The sequence below is a fragment of the Neopsephotus bourkii genome, unplaced genomic scaffold, assembly GCF_033783945.1.
Source record: "Neopsephotus bourkii isolate Nb327-2 ecotype Australia unplaced genomic scaffold, CSIRO-AGI_Nbou_v1 NB_1629, whole genome shotgun sequence".
NCBI classification, from domain to species: domain Eukaryota; kingdom Metazoa; phylum Chordata; class Aves; order Psittaciformes; family Psittacidae; genus Neopsephotus; species Neopsephotus bourkii.
In genome coordinates this window covers 847,772-860,065 of record NW_026902104.1, presented here as the reverse complement: position 1 = coordinate 860,065, position 12,294 = coordinate 847,772, and the positions used below count along the sequence as shown (strand labels likewise).

The 12,294-nt window shown below is 40.7% G+C and overlaps 1 protein-coding gene across 4 annotated transcripts in view; it reads right to left on the bottom strand.

Moving 5' to 3' along the window:
• Window positions 1-1,906: 1,906 nt before the first annotated feature.
• CAPN7 (calpain 7) overlaps window positions 1,907-12,294 on the bottom strand; it is a 28,154-nt gene continuing 17,766 nt past the window's right edge. For 3 of the 4 annotated variants that reach the window (XM_061373153.1, XM_061373154.1, XM_061373155.1), the window contains 8 exons: window positions 12,072-12,171; window positions 10,182-10,317; window positions 9,647-9,722; window positions 7,273-7,418; window positions 6,535-6,597; window positions 3,517-3,647; window positions 2,239-2,331; window positions 1,907-2,156 (listed from right to left, as the gene is read on the bottom strand). In XM_061373153.1, coding sequence (XP_061229137.1) covers window positions 2,012-2,156; window positions 2,239-2,331; window positions 3,517-3,647; window positions 6,535-6,597; window positions 7,273-7,418; window positions 9,647-9,722; window positions 10,182-10,317; window positions 12,072-12,171 — 890 coding nt within the window. In that variant the 3' untranslated portion in view covers window positions 1,907-2,011. The remainder of the gene's footprint in view (window positions 2,157-2,238; window positions 2,332-3,516; window positions 3,648-6,534; window positions 6,598-7,272; window positions 7,419-9,646; window positions 9,723-10,181; window positions 10,318-12,071; window positions 12,172-12,294) is intronic. The other variant, XM_061373156.1, reaches the window with a different exon arrangement.

The window sequence follows — 12,294 nt, the reverse complement described above, 5'->3', positions numbered from 1 at the left end:
GGCAGTAATCACAACTGCGCAGCATGTGATAAACAGCTTGGGAGAGCAGCATGTTTTTTGGTGTGTTTTATGAGGCTTTGTATTTGAATGTTTAAAGGCCTGAACTGGAGGTTTACAGGCAGAAAAGACTTAAGGGGCAAGAGGTGCCTGGCTGTGAACCTGGAAGTAACATGACTGGTGTACTTTTGATACAGGCTGAGCTGTTGGGCAGCTATGTAAATGCCTTGCTGCATAACATTTCCATGCTTGCATCAGCACCTTGTAGCCTCTGTCACATGGATCAAAAATGGTAAGGGGGTATCAAGAAAAGCTTAACCTAGATGCTGTGTTAAAAATCTAAGGATCAGTTCACTTTCCCATAATTTTTCCTGCTTTGTTTGTGGAAATAATATAAAATTATATATTTGACAAAAAATATCAAAGCAAATCATAAGTGCTGACATGAACTTCTTTTTCTCTACGAAGAAAGGGTAAGAAAATTTTATTATAAAAGTAATTTGCCACAAGCAGAATCTGTATAGTAAAATTTATAAGAATATGATGTATTTACTTTTCAATATTCCACCTGAGTATTCCATCCTATATCTGAAGGGGAGAAACTAACACTGTTCTTGTAGGTGCAATATCTGAGTAAGTCTTGCACTGTAATGGACAGTGATACTAACCTTAAACCCTTGTGTGCTTATGGGGATATGCACAATCCAGTGCCTGTCCTGCATGTGCAAGAAATGTCAGTGGATCCTGGTGGGGACAGGAGCCTTTGTCCTTAAGAAAGTGAGTACATTCCTTGCTTTTACTTTAGCACATAATGAAAACTGAGCCTTGCACTCATCTGATCCAGCTTAAGGTTTGGCACTAGGTTGTGCTCAAGAGAGGAAAGAAAAACCCTTTCCTGCAGAGCAGGCAAATCTACCAGCCTGATCTCAAACAGCAAAGGATGTGCAAGAACACAGTAATGAAAGCAAGCAGTTCTGGCAAAACCTTTTGTCTTGTCAAACACAGTCTTAGTTGAGACTTCCTAACTATGTTCACAGGTGAGAAATACATGCAGGACTCCACTGCCACTCTGGTTTAACCTCAGCTAAAAACAGCACAAAGTTGTAGGGAAAATGAGATCGGAATTAGTCTTGTCAGGATGAAGCCATTCTTGGTGTGTACTCCACAAGCCAAGGATAACCACAAAGAACCTAATGTGGTTTATGCTCAGCTTGTGCCTCTGCTGTGCCCTCTGTTAATTTGCTCAATCATCAGAAACTTCCTTGCAAAAGAAGGTAAGTCAAGTCACACTGTGACAAACCTGTCACAAATTCCCTAGCCCAGATGGTGTCTGCAAGAACTGCAGTCAGAAGGGCAGTGTGTTTTCCAAGGCTTGTGTTTTCAGTGCCCTTGTCAAGACAGACACTTGTTAAACAGCTACCTTATGAAGGAAATGAAACAAAAGGATCTTGTATGTGCTGGAGAGGGCTAATAGCAGACTTCCCAGGGAATGATTTTAGCACACATCTTTCTGGTGCTCCCGTAGCATGCGTTCTTAGTTTCCCAATGACCAAGTGGCACCTGTGCTCTGAGATTTAAATGCTGCCTTTTTGCTTAGAAAATCACCAAACCAACCTGAATGGCAAAGAACATTCTTTTTCTTACATATTTACTTTTAACAATAAAATCTTAAGCCCATATACCTTGTAGTTTGGGAAAAGAGGATATCACTGTGAGGGTTTTTTTTCCCTTAACTCACTAGACTCTGAAGTGTGAAAAAACTGCAATAAATGGAGTCTGCCATTTGCCTATAATCACTTAGCCTGTTGAGCAGCGCTTGCTCCAGTACCATAGCAGCAAATCCCACAGTTGTCTGCAACAGTTAAACTGGCAAACCAGCAATTCCATGCTTTTGGCTATAACTTTAGAATGGTTTTATTTTCTGTGTATGTGTAGTAAGAGTTATTCACCTGTTCTCAGACAGTGGGACAGATCAAAACCACATCCTGAAACAGGAATGTATAGATCTGTCTCCTCACTGCAGCTGTGATACCTTAAGAGGAGTAGCACTGTTAAAGTCTAAGAAGAAAGGACCCTCTTGTTGAGGCAGGAATGTGGTAGGGATAATGTTGTAAACTCCAGCAACTATGTTCTCCAATTCCAAGTAGCAAAATCCACACCTATGACAAAAGAAACTACCTGTTAGAACTAAAATCTGAAGTATGTTTCAGACCTCTTAAGACTTCATTAAGTGAGCATTACCTGTAGTCACCACTGCTCTTTTTCTGAAAGCCATAGGAACCAGGTTCTCCTACTGTTGAGACTGTGATGATTTCAAAACCAACGCTGTATTGCCTGCAAGCAACATGACAGACTGTTACTATGGTTATTTGGGTCATCAGCATCACCATGAAGAGGGCTGTTTATTAAAAACTAGACAACATGACTGGAAGACATCAGAAAGTATTGTCACATTTGTGACAGCAATGTTAAGTCAAACTTGCCATGACATGAAAGTAGAATTTGGAGGAAAACAGGACACATTTCAGGTTCAGAAGCACAGTACGGGGAAAATGCCTGCTAGAAGGCTGCCTCCACATTTAAGCAGACTTCAACTAGTTAAACTTCTGGTCACTCAATCCCTTGCCACATGGTGCAGATCCTGGGATGTGATCTGATCGCTGTCAGAGGAATGAATGTCAGTGACCTCAGCAGGGTTCTTCATGTTGTACTCTAACTTAGGACAGCTTGTCTACTACCTGTTCATGCCCGTGACAGGCGCCACTGCCTCGTCATTCAGACTACCCATATATGCTACAAATGCAGGACAAAATACATACAGAACCTGCTTGATTAGTGGAACTGTATAGCCACACACTTTGGCACTCCATTTCATGACAAAAGCTTCCTCAAAGAGGGGAGGATGGACAGAAAACCACTGCCATTTGGTGGAGGCACTGCACAGCTTTGCAAAAGATAAAACAGTTGACTGCCTGTCAGGAGATTATACTATTTGGAAGCACTGTATACTGGTGGTTTGAAGTAGATCATTGATTTTGCCAAAGGAATTTGACCTGTCTAGGTCTAGACTATAGAGCACTGACATCTGATACTTCTGGCTTGCTAGTGGTAGAGTAAATGCACTTTCAGAATTGCAACTGATTGAGAGCCTGTAAGGGTTTAGCATCTCGCTTATTAGCTCTACTGCTAAAGGAATTATGATCATAATTAAAGAGGAAGAAAAAGTCCTTTGCACCTTCTTCCCTTCATGCAAGGCCTAGCTCTGCTCAGACCCCAAAACTGAGGAGAAAGAAGGCTCCTGCTTTCCTTGTAGGTCAAGGACTTCCTCAGTAGCAAACGTGCACGTTTAAAACACATTTAGAAGTACTGATGGTGAAGTCAGGAACAAAAGCAGTACAAAAGCTGAGCTACCTCCTATACCTTGTTTCAGGATTTTCAGGGAGCTTCCTACCCTCCCTGCAGAAGATACTGACAAAGCTTGTGATACTCTCACTGTGTTGATGCTTAATGTCTACTAACCTTGGTCCCCGTAGTTCAATTAGTAATGGTCCATTCTTGTCCAGCTGGAATTGATAAATGGGGTTATTTTTGTAGGTGTCTCTGAAGTTTCCACATCCTCCAGCACTGTGGCTTTTCCACTGTCCATTAACCTGAAAGAAGTCAAAAGTACAAAGAATACTTTATATGCTGAGGGTTTGTATTGCTTATTTATACAAACAAGACTAGAGGCTCCTCTCGCTTCACAGGTCACTCACTTTAGTAATTTCTGCTAATTTTTAAAGTGCAAGTGAAAGCCTGTGTTGAGAATTCATAAACTTTCACTGCAGCAGTCCACCCGCCTTGATCAAAGCCTTAGATCATAGAATCCCAGACTGGTTTGGGATAGAAAGGACCTTAAGGTCATCCAGTTCCAACCCCTGCCATGGACAGGGACACCTCACACTAAACCATGGCACCCAAGGCTCTGTCCAACCTGGGCTTGAACACTGCCAGGGATGGAGCATTCACAACTTCTCTGGGCACCCTGTGCCAGTGCCTCACCACCCTCACAGGGAAGAGCTTCTTCCTTGTATCTAACCTGAACTTCCCCTGTTTCAGTTTGAACCCATCAGCCCTTGTCCTGTTGTTACAGTCCCTGATGAAGAGTCCCTCTCCAGATCCCTTGGAAATGCACTGTATTTTTCTCCATCTCTATTAAGTAAGTAATGAGTGACTGTTTCTGACTATGACAAACTGCATCTACGAAAAGATCGATATTCCCATCTACCCTGTGACAACTGGACTCTGCAGGCTATTTTGTTTGCTCACGTACTCCTCTTGCACCAAACAAGAAACAACAGAACTACAGGAAGTCCAATGCTACTTGTGTTGTACCTCTGCTTTTGAAATCATTGCCTGCAGCCCTGTCCATTCACCTCCATGCACTCTGATAACCGGCGTTACAGGGACAAGATAGACATAAAGGACAGATTTCACAAGGACAAAGAAATACAAAAGGAAAAATGCTGCTCCAACTTTAAGAAATGGGCCATCTGTTTGCAAGTTCCTCTGCTAGTCCTGAAGCTGAAAGGTTAGACTTGCAAGACATGCCAGGCATTCACACAGATTTATAGCCGAGATCTGTTTCTTCTCTTACCTCCCTCCCCTTTCACTCAAACAAGGAGCAACATTTCATTTTTCTCTTGTGATTAATTCCTTAACTCTGTGTCCAAAAGCCTCAAACATGGCAAGTTTGGAAGCAAGGGGAATTTCCTCCCTCACCAGGCTACTACCCAGGAACCTAAACCTGCTATAGCTATCCAGGCCTTTTCCACCTTTGCTGCACTCAGGTCTAGGAATCCCCCTGGTGAGCAATAGAGCCAACCACTCAACTTTAGTATAAGACATCTAACACAACTTGCTGTTCCATGTAAACTGCAAGTTAGTTATCTGCAGGTTAAGTGTGATGACTGCTAAGAAAAGACCAAATAAACATTAAGCCCACCTGATTAACTTTTGTATTTAGTCATAAAGGCAGAGCTGGCCCTGGATAAGTTGAACATGCCTTTTATTTGAATACTAGACACACATCTTCAAATAATAAGCAGGAGGTTTCCATATACTCTATGCTCTTTTGAAACATACTATAGCATAAAACAGATGTCCTGCCTCAAACAGGCTGGTCACCTTCAGTGAGGCTTTGACTTCGTAGAGTACTCCACCAAACTAGGCCCAGTTCTTCAGAGCTAAAAAGGACAATGGTTTCTGGACAAACTAAGCAAGTCACCTTGTCTTCTTCCCAGGAATTTCTCTAGCCACTGAGTGTTCTCCAGAACAGGCTCACTTCAAGGGGTTGTTCCAGAAATAACAACTGGTATGAAACACTGTCTGAACTAGCTGCAAGCTGACATTTCCCTTCTGACCACACAAAGTAATGTGATCCTCTGCTTCAGGCATGAGTCTCCTAGAAAACAGACTTCCACCATGGCTCAAACTAGCCTTGTTTCCCTCTTCCCACAGGAATCACTGTTTGGACAGAAAACTTCTGCCTCTAGTAGGATTCCCCAGGGTAGGCACAGAGCTTACAGTTAACAGCTGCTGCCTTATTCTTTCTTGAGGATAAAACTGCTAATGCATGAAAATACATGCAAGTTACTTTATCCTGTGAGCCCTTGGTTATATTTATACTTCAAGCTGAAGGTATAACTACAGCTCATGTTGACAACTGAAATACAAACAGCAGCTGCCCCCAAAACTGCCTGGGCTTCTGGTTAGGTTTCTTTTTCCTCTTGCTCTGCCTCTGTACTCTCAGGGAGCATTTCTACATGAAACTTGCCACCAGTATATTGCCTTGATCCCATTTGGCACCATGAGTGCTTAGCCCAGTGGATACAGACCTTTTGCAGAATTGAGGAACATTAATATACTGTGGTATTACCATCCTCAGTCCATTTGTCACGGGCTTGCTACTGGTGCCTTTGGTTTGTCAGTGCTGGTTTTGTCCCACCATGCCAAGGGGTTTTCCAAGAAAATCACTCAAGGGAAGATGAGCAACACTTCTACAGTGGTTTTACTCTGCAGTAGTACTAGCACAATCAACCTGATCTCTGCAGAGTAACTGTGTATTAGGGTACAGATGGTTATTCTAAAGGTCAGTCTATTCTAAAGGCTTTAAAGTGCTTCTGCAACGGTGCAGCCGCAACAACACACTCTGCACTGAAGGTAGAATTTATGTACTAAATGCAGTGGAAGTTAAGCCTCCATCCATCCAGAGTGCTGTGAAAGTGAGCCAGCCCAAGGACTTTTATGTTGGTATGAATTATGCTAACAGAACAGCTAACTGGCAAACTGTATGTAACTTAAATAGAGGGTTGGCCTTGTGCTAATGATGCTTAGATTAAGTTCTCATTAAGAAGTGTCATTTGTGAGGACATGGCCTAAGCTGGCATTTTTGGGCAGTAGTACAAAAATGTATTTAAAAACCTTGTACATCTCAAATATGGAAAAGCCAAACCAGAATTATTGTCCAGTGCCCCATAGAAAAAAATACTTCCTTACCCGTTTGGAAATGGTGTAAGGTGTGGGAATCTTGGAGAAGGTGAACTTGCACATGGAATACACCTGTGTTGTAAAAGAAGCAGCTGGTTTCGTGTTCATACAAAATCTAGCACTTCTCATACAAAATGATGACAGGTTAAAATAAAAGAGCAGAATTACCTACTCATCATTTTTAGATACTTGTTCACTACATGCCTATATTGCTCATCAGACAAGTTTGTCTGAAATTGAAATCCAGAGTAGTCTGAGACTAAGAAGACTTAGGTCTACTTAAAGATCTGTGTTTTACTTTTTTCAGTGACAAAACCAGACATCAAGCGTTGAACATTGCATGACTGAGGGGATACAGAAAAACCCAAATACTGAGTCCAAGAATTTAGGAGAAGCTAAAAGACTTTAAATGTTAATTCGGATATAAAATAGCCTTATTTTGGATATATAGGGAGCCAATGCTTTGCCTGTACAGATATACATCTTTTATGCTAGGAAACAGAAGTATTTTCCAGCTAGTTTAGTTACTGAAGTTTCATTACTCAAAACATACACACTATGTTGTCTTAACTATAAACAAAGAACATTATCAAACACCTCATCCAATGGTTCTGCTCCATCACTCATAACCTTCCTCCCCAAAATAACACCATCAATCCAGAAGTACACTTTTTTAATCAAACTTACAAATAAAGGATATTTTACAGTTTAGTTGTTAATATTCATTATGAAACTGACAGTACATACCCTGATGGTGTAATGGATTGTGTTTTGTTTCTCATATTGAGACACCACTAAGGTAAACGTATAGGGCCCCGGAGTGGTCAGCTTTATCTTGGTCAGATAATGAGGACTGTTGATCCGAATACCATCAATATATGGAGGAGGAGAAGCTAGAAAAGAGAAGGATGAACACTTTTCTCTGATCATAAAATCCCCCAGCTTGGTAAACTTCTCAGCCATTTTGTATCAATGAATTTTGCCAGGAAAGTCAGATTGTTGGTATTAAGGTTAGACTGCAAGCAGACCTGAGTGCTCTCAAAAGAATAGAGCCTCAAGATTTGCTCATAAAAAGGACAGGCAAGAGCAACTATCACTGGTACCTTCAACCTTATCAAGAGATGCATGACACATGATGGGACACAAATTCTACACTTGAAAGTACAGCTTAAATCCCACAACCTTCAAGAACTGCTTATCCATCTCCCACCAATGTCACTACTCAAAGACCTACTGCAGTGATGCTCATATTTCAGGAGAAAGATAAGGCATCTTTGATCACTCTTTAAAACTCCCTGAGGAGCTTGCTCTTTCTCCATTGGTTGGAGAGTTCAGAATGCAAGCTACCAAATCTTTGGCCACTAGGAAAACAAGACTTGAAAACATGTAAATTGCTTTAACTAAGTCACACACACTTTCTCTCTCCAAATCCCTGTGATCATTATACAGATGTAGTCGATTCGCAGTACCAAGCACATGCACTACTTATGATAAACATCCTAAATATTTGCTTTTACAGTTAGACAATGTAATTTGTTATTTAGCCTCTAGCTGATTCCTTCCAGACTACTTTTCATTCCAGGGAAGCAGGAACACATCTAGCAGCTACTTCAACAGGCCCAGGATCACATCCTTTTATTTTCTCCACTAAGCAAGATGGGAGAGGGGAAAGGATTACTATAAAACAATAAGCAGCTTAGGAAAGGGAAATCTTTGCCTCACTGCTAAGGGATCAACCTGCTTTGTTCCAGTCTCATTTTAACAGATGGTAAAAATAATACTGCAACTTGACCAATTGATTTCCATGGAAAAAAGATTAAACAAGTTTGAGCTCGTGAGATCAGAAGTTTATAAAAGAGTTTGGGTAGCGAGACAAAACATATGAATCATCCAGTTCTTGCTAGTGGTCTTGGTGGAAGACTGTCTCTTTCAAACACTACTGAACAATTTCTTCTACTATGCAAGTGTGTTTGGTTGCCCACTTAATGCTTTCAGTAAGACACACTGTAAAATAAGCACTGCCACAAGTACTGGTCACACCAGAAGCAAGTCTTGGGGTATATGGAGAAGCAGATGCTTTAACAAGATCAGCTCTTGCAAAAATAGATGATGATTTGCTCAGGTCTCAAAGGATGCTTTCTGCAGACAGTTTAGATTCTAGTGGAACTGGTCAGCAGAATACACTGAATAAGAACAGAGATGAATAATGCAACCTTACCAACCATTCCAACAGGAAAAAACCCCACAAATTCCACTCTTTGGTGAAAAAAAGCTTTAAAAGCTACTCTCACATTAGCTGTTGTTATTACCTGTTGCATATGAGCAACTACCTGAATGCAACTCTGGTTCTAAAGCAGATCCCTATATGTAAAAGCAACAGGCCAAATCCTACCTGTCTTGGGATGCACCTTCACTGAAGAAATCCAAATAATATCTTTTACATAGATCTCTAACTTGATGTAAATAATAAATAACCCCCCCCAAAATTATTAGCTCTACCCTAAAGTTGCAATCTAGCCATTCAACCAGGAATTACTTTTACTTCCTATGTTTCATATCTCCTATCTCTCTTGAAATAAAACACAAACAGCTTTTTCACAGCTACAAAGCTCCAAAAGCCAAGACCCTTTTTCTCAAGGTGAGTAGAATCTGATGTAAAATGACCACGTGTAATACTCTCATAAAATTTGGACATCTAAATACTTCCCTTAAGCATTCCAGACCTGATAGTCTGACATATGTTGAAGCGTTCACCTTTACCTCATGAGCCTGCTTAGAAACTTTACTAAGCCAAGTTCACAGAACAATTAACCTTGATTATTTACATTTAATGGAAGCCATAATCCTTTAAATAATGTCAGAAATGGGGGAAATAATTATGCTATCAGATAAACAGAAGCACATCATCTGTTCCCTCTAAACACTTCCAACATGTACAGCTTGGTTTATTCCTGTAGACTGTTGAAGGTGGTCACACTGACCTAAACAACTGTGTCAGAAGACTGACCTCCTGGAGTAAGGCTTCTAGTTTTAAAGCAAAAAGTGCCTTTTCTCTCCACAAAATCCTTTGCAATTCTTCATTTCCTTCTAACAATCGTCTTGGCAATTAAGGTACACTAACCTGGATAGTAAACTTTTTTGCCATCAGTCTTGTATACAACCATTGTAATGAATTCCCGATTGTGTGCAAAGTCATCCTGTAAAAAAAACACAGATCAAGTAGATTTGTACACTTCTGTGGAACATAAGTAATGCTTCATCAGAATCAAGTACACATTCTATCATCCCCATTGATCACCACATGGTATGAGCCGATATTAGTATTTATGGAGATACCCAATCCAATGTTATTTTAAAACACCTGAAGTAAATAAACTGCCACTGATTTCACTTATAACAGTTCAGGCCCCGGGATTCAAAGTTACTTCAGAACCTTTATAGTGGAATATAATCACTTAGCTCTATTTTTAATCTGGGTCTATTTCAACGATCTTGTTTGTATGTGGATGCAGCTGCTAAACTTAAACTGTAGACATATACATAGACAAATACCTGAACAAGAAACATAAGCAGTGATATACTAATAACAGAATGCTATACAGGAAGGCTTACAGAAGATGCTGCAGAACTCACAATACAGGAAAAGAACCCAGCACCTTATCTGTGATGTGCCTGCTGAGCAGGACCCATACGGCAGCTCCACCTTGTGGACACTGGACCTCTAGCTTGTACTGAGGGTTATTGGCCAGGCTGTAAGCATCCTTCACGGGACCTTGCTTGGCATCCCAAGTACTAGAAGTAATGCAGACACATGGTTAGTTAAATAAGACATTATCTGGTGCTTTAAAAATCAAATCATAGAATGGTTTAGGTCTAGGGGACCTTAAATATAATCTAGTTCCAACCCCCTGCAGGGACACCTTCCACTAGACCAGGTTGCTCCAAGCTCCATCCAACCTGGCCTTCAATAGTGCCAGGGATCCTACATCTATTCAGAGCTATCTATTACCAGTAACACAGTTACTGAAGGCCAGTATTCTACTGGACTCTACTGCAGTGGCTGGACAACACAACCACATCAGAAGCATTACCTTATAACTTTGTTTTATAAATTACTTAGCAATACAGGTGTGATGATGAAAAATGCTAAATACAAACAGCTTGGCTGCTTGGCATGGTGACTGCAACCACACAAAGCACAGAAAAAGCCAAGCCATTCAGAAATCTGGGCTACCTGACTATACTCATGATTGCATACACGGATTTAAATGAAAGACACCTGTGCTTTTGTAACTATAGAAATCCATATATAAGATATGGTTACTTTTCAAAACCTTGCCAAATTTTATTCCTCCAGTTTTTTATTGAGGTAATTTTTAGTGTGAAATTCCATCCGTTTCCCCTTTGGAAGGGTACCTGCATGAAGTGCTACAGATCCTTGAGGTACCCTATTGCAAAATATGCCTGCTGCCTCATGAAGTGTCCAGACAATGAAAATACAGTGTGATAAAAGAGAAAGTGCTGATGACTGAGAACAAAGTATGGCATGCTGGGATCAGAAGTGGATAAAGCCACTTAAGTCAAACTGCCCCCCCCTTCTTAACACTGAACAGCAGGCATAGAAGTTTCCATTATAAACTAAGCTTCAAATTAGCACCATCATTACTCTGCTTTTTATGGCACCTGCCACTGCGCTAGGCATTTCCCTACACAGAGGTATGACAATCACAATGTAAGAAAAGACTAGTAGATGAGCTCTGAGATTAGCAAACATGTTATCTAACTTGCTATATCACCATAGTGTATTTTAGAATTAATTTGAACACAAAGATGGAAGGAGCCTTTGCAGATAAGCTCACCAGTTACGCTATGGATGAAGGAGCCTGTGTAGAGCTAGCATATGCAGAAATAGTGTGAAAGCAGCAACAAAGCCCAGTATGAGTAGAGAAACAGAGAAACCTTTGCTTTCTAAAACTGAGGCACACACATCTTCAAACTGGGGGACAAAAAGGCTGAGTATGATGGATACTAGGGAGGAGACAAGTACTGTTTTCAGGAAAAACAAAACTCAGCAGGCGAGGAAGATTCCTTATGATAACTGCAACTGGGGAAAAACAGAATCAAACAACAGTGAACACACCCTGTAAAGACAACAAGCACTGCACAACCAACTTACAACTGGCCAAGAAAATGAATTCCAGATAAAAACTAGGTCACTCAAGCACTGTCTGGCCACTTGCTTAAAGAGAGGCTGCACAAAAATCTGATTTCTATTCCCACAGACAGAGGTGGGACTGAGGTCAGAGTCTGATTATACAGCCTTAGGTCCATAGCAACATCACAGAGGTCACTGGAGTTTCAATGATGTTACAGAAGAGGTCAAAAACAAAGCCTGGGCTCAGAGTTTAAAAGCATAAAGTCAGGCTCAAGAGAGCATGGTTGGAGTTCACCTCTTCAGCTGTAACTAAGAAGAATGGAAGAAAGAAAACACTACATCAGAAAATGCAGTGAAATACCAACACAAAAGTTTTCTCTATTTGACCAACCTGTGAATACATGTAGATTCTTTAAAAAGACTTGGGTTCCAACTCAAATAAATAACATCATAGTGCTGGCACAGGTCCTCCCAGGCAATCCAGAAAATGCCTACGAAAAGACATGCTGGTATTGTTTCCTTACTAGACACCTTGATTTTACTTGCCTCTTTGCAGGCAAATAAATACAGTTTATATAAACCAACATTTCTGTAAAACCTTGTACGTTTCTAAA